Below are 12,288 nucleotides of genomic sequence, written 5' to 3'. Positions count from 1 at the left end.
ATGTGCCATTTTACAATCCAAATGTGACCATTTTTAAGAAGGAAAAGAAACCCCCAAAAAAAAAATTGTAAAAATATTGTGCCATTCCCAAAAGGAAAAAAAAAAAGTACCAGAGCACAGATAAAGGAAACGTGCATAAAAAAAAAAAACTTATAAAAAAAGGAATAATCAAAAAAAAAGTGGCCTAACCCCAAAATTATATCTAAAACCATAACATCAAAAAAAAATATAATAATAAAATAAATAAATAATTTTTTTTTGGAATGATGCTTTCACCAAATTGGGACCAAAAACACCCTTTTTAAAAAACAGTATCAATTATATCAGCACAACTTGAAAAGGAAAAATATTTGTCCAGGAATAATCCATCATGGGGAAAAAAATTCTGAACGATGGCTCAAAAAATTTACAATTATGCATCACATGAAAAGATGCATACATGCATAACGCGAAAAATCCCATTTTATGCATTTTTTAAAAATATAGAACGCATTTGAATTTTCAAACAAAAAATAAAGTAATAACATGGAAAATAAAAAAAATTTTCATTCGTGAAAAACTTATATTTAAGCTGGCAAAAAAAAAAAAGTATCATTTAAAAAAAGCCCCCCTTAGCGTGTGGTACACGTATTTGAAGCATGTAGAATAGGAGCATTGAATAATAATACAACGATAAAGGATTTACTGTACGAAATACAGTGAGAGGTATACGTGAATTTTTACCTCTTAAACGTAGTACCAGTGTACAACAAGGTTAACCAAATTGTTTTCATTCAAATAGGTATGTTCACAAACTCACCTAACAAGTGAGCAATAGTGCGCACATGGGGAAATTTCATTAAAAATAAATTAAAAAGAGCAAAGTGAATCATTTCATGTGTGAAAATTTGTGCTGCATGCGTATTGCATTTCATATTTTATATTCATTTGATTTTGGTTTAAGGTAATTTGGTACTGCTTTAGCTATCCCTCTTTTGCATTGCATAAATTATTATTTATGTACACATATATAAACGTTTTTACCCCTCTCGTTAGTGTGAGAAACAATTTTACTCGTGTGCTAAAAAAATATACATACAATTTAGCATTCTTCATTCAAAGGCCTCTTTTGTGACGTAACACGTCGAATTAAAAAAATAAACTAACATTGCATCTATAGTTAATTCTCCTAGTCACAATGAACTGCATACATTTTTCTTATGGTGAAGGGCAAATTCACACGCCTATGAAACATGAACAACATGTGATTAGAGAAAAAAACAATAATCATAATCCGCTTGAAATTGCTTGATATTATACCCCAATGAAGCAGTTATTAAGTGTTTGCCATACTTGCTCTGCTTGCCTTGAAAATGGCTCCATCTACATACATATTACATTGACCATGAGCAAAGTAGGTGTTCATCTTTTTTTGGAAAATTAAAATGCATTTAAAAGGAGGAACACTCAAGATGAGATGCATTTTCCCCAAAATTAAAGCTGCATTGCTTTTTTATTCCAAAAGAGCATGCATATGGCCTTATTTATGCTTGTCTACTTCCATTTTCGTGTTCCATAAAAGTTCATTTATATGAAATGTTATTTCACCTGAACCCATTTAAAGGATAAAAAATGATTGTAGGTATTATTATTTGAGAGAAAATTCCTTTTGTCCCGGTTTACTCCTTTTAAAGGTTTCATACTTAACACACGACGGAAGCATTAAAAACACGCTTGCCATGTTGTACTATCGATTACTAAGTTGAAAAAGTAATGAGTCTGCAGAATGCGCTTTTATCCTATCATTTATGCGTACAAAATGGTTTTATGTCCATTAGATTGCATTGCTGAGCACCACAAAACAACATAAACAGGTACACTTTACAATAAAGTTTTCACTTAAGGGTGAAATTTAAATACAAATGGAGGTTTTACCGAATGCCTTGCAAAGGGGTGTTACAAAATAAGGAAGAATAAACCTTAAAACCTAATCAACGTAAAGGTACTATCTCTTTTACTCAATAAAAATGCAACAGTTTTCACGATTTAGAAAAAATGAACACGCTTCATTAGCGAATTTTAATAAATGAACTTGTTTTATAAATTTTTTGTTCATAAATATATGATGGTTTAACATTTAAGAATACCTGTTTTGTGTAGAAACATTTTCAAAGTCCGCTGTTAATTATAATAACATTTTTTAGCATTTTCCTTCCTTTTAATATGATGAAAAGAGTATGTTTATCTTTTAAAGAGTTTTTGTTAGAATAAATTTCATTTGGTACATTATTACAATGTAGAATAGTATTACGCCTTATATGTACAATGTCTTGTTCTGCGTACTTTAATAATACTAGGACTTGCGAATGCAAATATAAAAATTAGGAATAACACATATCCGTTATACTAAACAATATAACATAAGTACGTTACTCCGTGTAAACTTTCTTTCATCTCCGTTTATTAACAAAAACCATACGCGTTGGGCACCTAAAATTCTTTTATAATAATCTTAAAATAACATATTTTTCTATGCATCTTCACTTTGTTATGGTAACAACCTTAGGGGGGGCCTTGAGCAATAACAATTACATGAGTTCCCCAAAAGTATTAATTAACTTTTCAACTCATAAATAAAGAAAAATATTATTCCAAGACATCTTTTTGTGTAAATGGACCAAAAAAAGTTTAAGAATTAGTGCAAAATGTAGTAAGAACAACATTGATAAAAAAGACCTAACTTCCTCTGGGATAGAAAGAAACGCAAAATTATAAGAGATTTGTATTTATTCAAAAAGTACTTTGTCTTTTTAAAACAGTCATAGAATGGGTAAAAAGCTAATAAATACTCAGTTTTAAGTGGATCGTCGAGAGACATGAAATGTACACTTATAACCGAAAATATATAAATTATGTGTAAAAGGCCAACGTTTCTTTGTGGCTCATATGAAACATTTTATTGAAACCGAGTAAAGGGCGTTCACAAAATTTATGTCTCCTTCTAATTCGATATATTTTGAAGAACTTTGAATTTACACTAATTTTCTGTTAAGCGTAAAATTCTAACTTTTTTAGTTCTTGTCTGTGTACCATGTTTTCCTCAAAGCATTTTGCTGCTTTTCTTTTGGTTTTGTATTAAAAGCATTAAGATTAAGGTGTTTAATTTTTTATACATAATTTAACATACACATTTATGTAACAATTTTCGGGTTCATACAGCATTTCTTAAATCATATGTAGCTCAAAGACGGTATTTTCTCTATATAAATCCTCGGGTATCATTCATTGTGTCTTCCATTGTAATGACTGGATTCCGAATGAGCGTGAAAAACATAAATATTTTCAAAGAAGAAACTCACTCACATGATTAAAGCTACTTTTATGTGAAACAGTTGTATTGTAGAATACAATTTCTAACCTCCCTTAGCATAAAAAAACAATTATTGGATGAAAAAAGAACACTAAGCTTTTCTTTACGTGTGGATGCAAATTTCTTATTTATGTCTTTTGTTTCATAAATTTAAATAAGAGATCGTCTGTTTTACAATTTATTCACGCAGTTCATGTAAAACAGTGTTATTTTACATTTATTAGTTTGAAAGGGTTCTACATTTTTCCTTCAATTCTATAGACATATAGATAGAGGAATATATGGGATAAACAATGTAATTTTGGGTTTTCCTTCAGTTCATTAGAAATACCCAGAAAAAAGAAATACAATTTGAAAAAAATATCATTTTTTTTTCTTCATATGTTTATTCATTAAAATGAATGAGCGTATGTATCTTTTCATCAACGCAAGTATACACTTATAATGCAAATTTCTATTGTAGACAAGTGCATTTTAAGAAGATGATTTTGAGAAATGTTTCTACTGTTGTATTGGATGAAATTAAACTGTTTCTACATAAATTTTGACTTTTTAGCTATTCTTGAAAAAAGGAAAAAAGGGTAGAAAGTGTCATGGTTCCTTGCTGCTCAATATGGTTGTGTTCTTTCAAAAGAAAAATGAGGTTAATTCATTAAAAAATATGATCTCTAGAAATACTAAAGAACCAAGGAGCAAAAGTACCCAATTACAAACAACTATGAGTTTGTTCCTCTTGCACTACAACAGTTTATCTGCCTAAATCGTTCTCTCTACATATATATTCCATTTTTTTCAAATGTAATTCATTATATGTATGTCATACAACTTCAAAAAGGGTAAAACTACAAGAAAAATGTATTCCCATAATTTGTGTGATTAAAAGGTTCAAAATGTTACACAGACAATAATCATGAGTATATTCATATCTACAAATTAAGAAACCCCTGAACAAGTACTTAACATTATCATATGCATTAGTATTTGTAAGTCTAATAAAAACATAAACGGGAAATAAAAAAAATATGGCAGTTTTTAAATTTAACAAAAATTCTACAAAAAGAAACTAGAGCGTAACATTAAACATGTAGCATAATTTCAAATTATTTCATCTATAGAAAAAAGTTACAAACATAGGTAACACCTTATCATTTATTTTTTTTTTATATATAAGTGTGCGTATACTAAACTAAAGGGGAAAAAATTGTTTTTATACTGCACTCATAAACAGTAAGCTTCTTCATAATATTATAAAGCTATGTGAAGTAATATTTAGTGTCTAAAAAATACGCATAAAAATGATTTACACACATTCACATAATTAACAACAGCAAAATCAGTCTACATATAAAAAAATAGAATAAGACTCATGATTTATCTTATATATTTCAACAATTGATAATTTAATTACAACATAATTTATTAAAAATGAATATAATTTATGTATAATTACAGTTAAAATATATATAAATAAAACAAATTATGTTAAATAAAAAGAAATATTAACTTATAAAAGTTAAATAAAAATAAAATTAAATAAAGTAATTATATATTAATTAAATTTAAAATATAAAATAATTTTAATATATTGTACTTAACAAAAACGTTTATTATATTTTAAATAACAAATAAGTATTTAAATAAATTAATTATATTAAATGTGTTAAACAATAAATTAATTAAATATATTAAATAAATAAATTAAATATATTAAATAAATAAATTAAATATATTAACTAATAAATAAATTAAATATATTAAATAATAAATAAATTAAATATGTTAAATAATAAATAAATCAAATATATTAAATAAATAAATTAAATATGTTAAATAATAAATAAATTAAATATGTTAAATAATAAATAAATCAAATATATTAAATAAATAATTAATTAATTATATTAAATAATAAAATAAATATACGTTAACAAATAAATTATATATTAATTAAATAAAATTTTAAAATATATTATACGAATTAATTATTAAATACATATTAAATATATAAATTAATTAAATATAAATAAATAAAATATTAATTAAATATGGTAAATAAAATATTAATTAATTAAATATAATAAATAAAATGTTAATTAATTAAATATAAATAAAATATTAATTAATTATAAATATAATAATTATTAAAATATGTTACATAAATTAATTAATTATATATGCAATATTAATTTTACTAAATTAAATATGTTTAATATATATAAATATTAATAATTTAATTAATCGTTAAATATATTATATAAAGTGAATTATTAAAAATATTTATTATAATAACGGTTAATATATATATAAAATAATTATATTATATGTAATATATTAAAATATTATAGTAATATACATTTAAAGATGAACAAGTAAAATAATAAATATAATTATAATTATTTAATATAATAATTAAATTAAATTAATTAATTAGCATAAATTAATAAATTAATAATTAAATAATAAATTAATAAAGCAATAATTAAATAATAAATTTAATTAAATAATAATAAATAAATTTTAATTAATTAATAAATAATAAATAAATTTAATTAATTAAATAATTATAAATAAATTAATTAACTATATAATATAGTAGAAAGAAAAATAATAAGTGAATTAAAAATAAATAATAGCACTATTTAACTATATTAATATATATAAATATTATTTATTAATACACAGAATTAATTATTTTAATTAAATTAAATTTAATCCTTTATTAATTAATTATAAATACATCACATATTTAATAATAATATTAAAAACTGTTTAATAAATTAAATAAATATATACATTTAATATATTTTTAAATAATCACTATATATATATATATATATAATAAATAAAATAAATTAATTTAAATATATTAATATATTTATTGTGTTAAAAATATATAAAATAAAATTTATTTTTATTATTTAAATAAATTATTATAATATTATATAAATTAAATTTATAATATTAAAATACCTTTTATTATTTATTATTAAAAATAACTAAAATAATATTTTTTAAATAAATAATTATATTTATTATTTTATTAAATTGTAAATAATGATTAATATATTTGTTTGTATAATTTAAATATTAAATAAATTAATTAATTATTTAATAAAATAAATAAATTATTATTCATGATATTTAAATGATTAACCTTATATTAAATTATTAAGTATTATATATTAAAATAATTTATTTATTTTATTAAATAATTAATTGTATTTATTTATTTTATATTAAATAATTAATTTTATATTAAATAATTTATTTTATTAATTAATTAATTTTAAGTATATTTATATTTTAAAATAATTTATTTTATATTAAATAAAATATTAATTAATATGTTTATATTTATTAAATAATTAAATATTTATATTAAATAAATATTAATTTAGTTTAATTTAAATAAATTGTTATATTACTTTGTGAATTAATTAAATTGTCATATTAAAATATATTAATTAATTTAAATATTTTTCAATTTAAGCACTTATATAAATATAATTAATTAAATTAATAAAACAATTTCCTATAATTGAATGAATAAAATATTATTTTAATTAATTTAATTATACATATTAATAATTTTATTTAATTAATTATAAAATAATATTTAAATTATAATTATTAAATATTATAATTAATCATAATAATTAATTTAAACAAATTTTATATATTATTATCTTTTAATTCTATGAAATAATTAATTTAACTATTTAATATATTATATTTTTTTTTATGAATATATAATTTAAGTATTGCTATTTTCCATATTATAAATATAATTAATTATAATTTATTTGTAAAACTTTTATTGCGCTTTATCTTTGTTATTAAATGCATTTCTCTTTAGATTATTTGTATTTTTTAACCCTGTTAACATGCTACAGTTCCTTTAAAATAAAACATTAAGTGCAAAGTTTTGTAATTTCTTTATGAATCAATTGTGCAGGATTTTAAAGGTTCTTATAAATGTTTTTAAGTTTAGGTGTCCTTAAAATTTGTATTCTTGTGATTAAAGGTAAAAGATAATTTGCATCAATCTGTTTGTTATATTATGTTTCCATTATTTAGTATTTTCTATTTACTCCTAATATTAGGTGTCTACTTTAGAAAATTCATTAAATTTTACAGATATGATAGTGGCAAGACGTTTGAAATATTTCAAAAAAGTTTGATCTAATGAAGAAATGTGGAAATAAGAGTGTTTTTTGCACTCCTTTAACACCTATATACTTTCTGTCCAGTCAATGAAAAACTGCAGTTATATGTGTATTGTGAACTACAATAACACGAGAAACCATTATATGCAAAGGAATAATATTATGGATTTTAATTGAGGAATGACTTTTTTCTTTTCGTTTTCTTCATATCTCAAGATATAATGCATTTTGGATATAATAACATATTCATACTTTTAATAAAACCCTCCCTTCACAGTGATATTATTTAAAAAAAAATAAACTATTTAACTATGAAGCTGTTTAATGAATGACCTATGAAAAAAACTAAACAGTAAATGCTTAATTTAGTATCTTTTAATTTGAATAAGCTTTAAAGTAGTTATTTTGTGTAAAAGTATAAGCCACATCTATAAGGGGTATCTAAAGAAATTGCTTCACATTAAGTTTTTTATCATCGAAATATTGAGGAAAATTAATTAACACATCCTTAACTAACAATTTCCCTTTCTTTAAAAGAAGAAAAATGTTACTTTCTAATGAAATTGTCTACTCTTTTTCTTTCATTACAAAAATGTCATTTCGTTTATAACACATAATAGAAGACGCTTTTCAGCGAATATGGGTTTTTATAATAACTATTAGGTTAATAGTTAGAACTGAAGTTACAAGTTTTTGAACACTTGTCTGAAATAGTTTCTACATTCTATGAATCATTGTTTCTTGAATGAAAAAAAGAAAAGGTGCAAATATGTAACATTTTACGAAAAGTTCATTTATTACATGAAAAATGTGGAATACTATATCTTGCGAAGTGCATGTGCGCTTTCTCTTCGCAAAGTCCTCGGGGGGTTTACCACTTGCTTTAAGAAACCCTATATCAATGTTTACCTATGCATTAGGAAAGTACTTAAACATGTATACATGTGATGATGATGAGCTGACATGAGTAATAAGTCATTAGAACACCTCAGAAGCGAGTTAGACTCTGTCTGAAGCTTCGTTGAAAATTGTTGCTCTGAAAAAAACCTTAAAGCTCAAATTACGTGCAGCATAACCTCTTAGTAATATACGACGTCTTCATACGTTTGCAGTGCTTTGTTTTTCTTATTAATACATTGCATTATTCGTTTTTACAGATTGAAAAGGCGTTTTAAGATTCATATCAATAAAAACACTTAATTTGAACGAAACATTTAAAGTGTTTAAAAAACATCACTAATGAATGTTATTTTGAACTAAACAAACCCAAGAATTGTGGCGGATGCATTTTTTAGTTTGTGTACTTTTACACATTTTAATGTAACCTTCTTATTCTAAAGGAAGCGTTTATATTAAATGATCTGCAAATTCGATGCAGCAAATAAAAGGCAATTAGAAAAGATAATATATGGCCAAACTGTTCACTTTTTCTCATGGATTTTTTAATAGGAGCATAAATCTTGCATTGCTTAATTTATATGGAAAGTATTATTAGGTCTAATTTGTGGGTAGATAAATATGCATATGCAGAAAGGGAATTTTTCACTTTGTAATGGGGAATACGATCTACGTTAGTGGCCATTTTCGCTCGGTTAAACTAGTGCAGAATTACGAGTATGTTATTTTTTTATCAAATGAAAAAGGACTAAATATGTATAAGCACCTGGCACAGACAGAAGTTGGAGCTAAGTTATAGAAGTCTAATTAGCAAAAATGAGAAAAAACACATTTTGTAGTAGTTTATTCCATGGAAACGAAGATTAGAACGTATTATCTTCACATACCTCATATATATATATATATATATATGTAAGGTTTATAGGACAACATGGCTTAGACGAATAAGAGTTTACATGTCTAATTATGTGAAGAATTTGATGGTATTTCCATAATTTTTTACCTCCATTTTTTTACTTGCATTCCTATTATTTATGCTATGCACAATTTGCTCTCTTTTCAATTACCGTTTATCATTTTACAAAAAAGGAAAATTTTACTAAATATAGTTAATATAGTTAGCATAATTAATGTTGTTTTCTTTATTTATGTAACAGGTTGTACATCATTCAGAAATACTTAAATTGTAGAAGTGGAACATGCAAATGTAAAAAAAATACTTTAAATAAAATAGTCCAATCTAATCATTTCAAAATTTCAGCATGAGTAAAGAGTAAAAAAAAGCGGAAAGAAATTCTGAAATTTTAAAATAACTATATGAGGGTTAAAAGGAAACATGCAGCAACTACATATGCACATATAGTATTAAACGAACTAAAAGACATGAAAAAAAATTGCTAGAATGACGCTTTGGGGCTTATTAATAAATAAACATTTTTATATTTTTTAAAATATAAAAATATTTATAAATTGCAATAATTTTAATTTCTTGCATGATTTAGAGAGCGGTACTTATAAACACTTAGGTAAATGCAAAATTATAAAGTGCCCCACGTATGTACATTCCTACGTTACGAAGTTTATTCCCTCCTAGGAGCTCGTTTATTCCTTTTTCTCCTAAAATGCAATAGCTAATGTTTGTCAATATTCTCGTTAGAATACGGATTGTCGTCAGTAACGTTAGGGCATAAGCGGTCACAACAGCAATTATTATAAGAAAAATTTAACTTTGAATCTTTGTCATTTTTTTGAGCCCCATATAGCTGTACTCTTCTTTGCAAACTATGTAATAAGTTTTTTGGAATGCATCTATTTATTGTGGTGGCGAAATCTTTAAATTTTCCATTGCTGTCTAATTCATGGCATTTGATTAAGTTATTTAATTGGGGGGTTACTGATATATTTAATTTATTTAAGCATAAGTAGAATTCGCTCTCTGAAATTTTGTTACTAATATAATTTTTTATTAAATTTTTCACTGTATTATTAAAAAAATCGTGTGATATGAATTCTTCCTTCCTCATGTTAACGTTTTCCTCTCCCCTTAAATAATTTGAAATAAGTTCAACATTCTGAATTAGATTATCAGCATCTGTTACATTTGACCCTTCCCACGCTATTGGGTTTCTATGTATGTCTTGAAAACACTGTTGTTCATTTTCATCAATATTTAACTTTCTCCATTTTTCATCCTTTATTTTACTTACAAAGTTGTTTCTATTTTTTCGATTTTTACTATCGTTAATGTATAACGTTTTCATTACATTTGCAAAACTTAATGATCTACTTGGGCCATATAAATATAGAGACCTTTCAAATTCCGGAGTGATATCAATATTCCCGTTAATTAGCTTGGCCTTGAATTCGTCATCTCTTAATAAGCATTTATCCCACTGGGAGTATAATTTTCTTATAATTTCGTTTTTTTCTTGGGTATATTTATCAATGTCTTCATACCTATCCTGAATGTCCATAAATTTAGGATTAATGGATTCTTCTACGGATTCAGAATTATTTCTCATCGTTTTGGATGGGTCATGAATGAGCCATAAGTTCTTATAGTTCACAAAACCGTCTTCAGTTACAACACAATGTTTCATCAAATAATCAATAATGGAACTACCATACTCAATTTGAAACAAATCCAAGACATCAATAAAGGTATTATACATAATTAGTCCGTTCTTGTTTTTATCTCCTTTCTTTAATTCGTTGCATATTTTTTTCATTAAGAGATCGAAATTGTCATCGTGCATGTTGCAGCCATGGTTGTTGTTTTCCATTTTTTCGACCATTTTGTGAAATGTAAAATGAAGAAGAAAAAATAGGGTTGTTAAGTACTGTACGTTCTGATAGTGCACACTAAAGAAATTAGACACTCAAGTAATATTATGTCTTTTTTAGTACATCATTTCTGTAGAAGTAAACTGCTTGTTTTTTCTTTCCTGAATTATTTTTTTCTCACGTTCTTTTGCTTTGCATTTTTTCTAGAGAAATATTTTCCTTATATGGCCTATTAAATTACAAAAAACGTGTGCATTTGTATATATGCTACACATGAGTGAAATACGTGAAACATAGGCAATTGCAATTTTTATATTTCTGATTTGTAAGTGGGGGGCTACGGGGGCACAGCACACAGGCCTTTTAAATTAGAAATAATTGCACAAAAAAAAAAAAAAAAAAAATGGAACAAAAACGAGAACTAAAAAATGGCTAAGTTGTAGGAAAAACCTCTCACGAGTGTGATATATATTTTTTCAAAAAACACATTTTTGCCATTCTTGCATTATACATATTACTGCGAGCGTGTTAATTAGCACAAGCGAAGAAGGGTGTAGAATTTTCCTTATTCCTCCTTTTGCACACTTTAATAAGTTCGATATGGTGTGTTTACAGGAAAAACTCATAACCTTCTTTAAATTACATTTTATTGCTACATAAGACAACAGGTATGTGCACGGATGAGCTACTTTTTTTAGTGGTCATAAAATTGCTTACATTTTTTTCATTTGTATGTAGCGAGTATTTTTACCTATTTTTTTTGAAATATGAAAAAAAAAAAAAAAAATACGCAAAAATAATGTACCTCCATAGATAAAAAATTTTGTTTTATATGAACAGGTCAGGTAATATGTATGGTACGCACTGTGGGGAAATGAGGTAAAGCCAAAAAAATGTAAATTTTTTTTTTTTTTTTTTTCTGTTCAGGCAAAACAGGAATGTTATGCTAAATGCTACGGAAAAGTGCATCATTTGTAGAAATGTGCGTTTGTCTGCTTTGGGGCTAACCCAAAAGTGCGAAAAGAATTCATGCATTTGTGTAACCCATTTTATGTAATTAACTTCTACTGTGTTGTTCCTTTTTTTAACCGA

General features: G+C 24.3%; 1 protein-coding gene across 1 annotated transcript, besides 10 other annotated features; it reads right to left on the bottom strand.

The window, feature by feature from the left end:
* The first annotated feature begins 140 nt into the window (after positions 1-140).
* Positions 141-160: a microsatellite.
* A 2,399-nt stretch (positions 161-2,559) lies between these two features.
* Positions 2,560-2,587: a microsatellite.
* Positions 2,588-3,182: 595 nt separating this feature from the next.
* Positions 3,183-3,204: a microsatellite.
* Positions 3,205-4,041: 837 nt separating this feature from the next.
* Positions 4,042-4,067: a microsatellite.
* Positions 4,068-5,264: 1,197 nt separating this feature from the next.
* Positions 5,265-5,324: a microsatellite.
* Positions 5,325-5,499: 175 nt separating this feature from the next.
* Positions 5,500-5,530: a microsatellite.
* A 187-nt stretch (positions 5,531-5,717) lies between these two features.
* Positions 5,718-5,743: a microsatellite.
* A 422-nt stretch (positions 5,744-6,165) lies between these two features.
* Positions 6,166-6,187: a microsatellite.
* A 3,531-nt stretch (positions 6,188-9,718) lies between these two features.
* Positions 9,719-9,738: a microsatellite.
* A 154-nt stretch (positions 9,739-9,892) lies between these two features.
* Positions 9,893-9,912: a microsatellite.
* Positions 9,913-10,043: 131 nt separating this feature from the next.
* Positions 10,044-11,207, bottom strand: PVX_113720 (hypothetical protein, conserved; the record flags this gene model as incomplete). Its single annotated transcript, XM_001616083.1, has 1 exon — positions 10,044-11,207. The coding sequence occupies one exon, from the start codon at positions 11,205-11,207 to the stop codon at positions 10,044-10,046; it is 1,164 nt and encodes a 387-aa protein (XP_001616133.1).
* Positions 11,208-12,288: the final 1,081 nt, after the last annotated feature.

Source organism: Plasmodium vivax, chromosome 11 (genome assembly GCF_000002415.2).
Source record: "Plasmodium vivax chromosome 11, whole genome shotgun sequence".
Lineage (NCBI taxonomy): Eukaryota > Apicomplexa > Aconoidasida > Haemosporida > Plasmodiidae > Plasmodium > Plasmodium vivax.
This window is presented reverse-complemented; position numbering and strand designations above follow the sequence as displayed.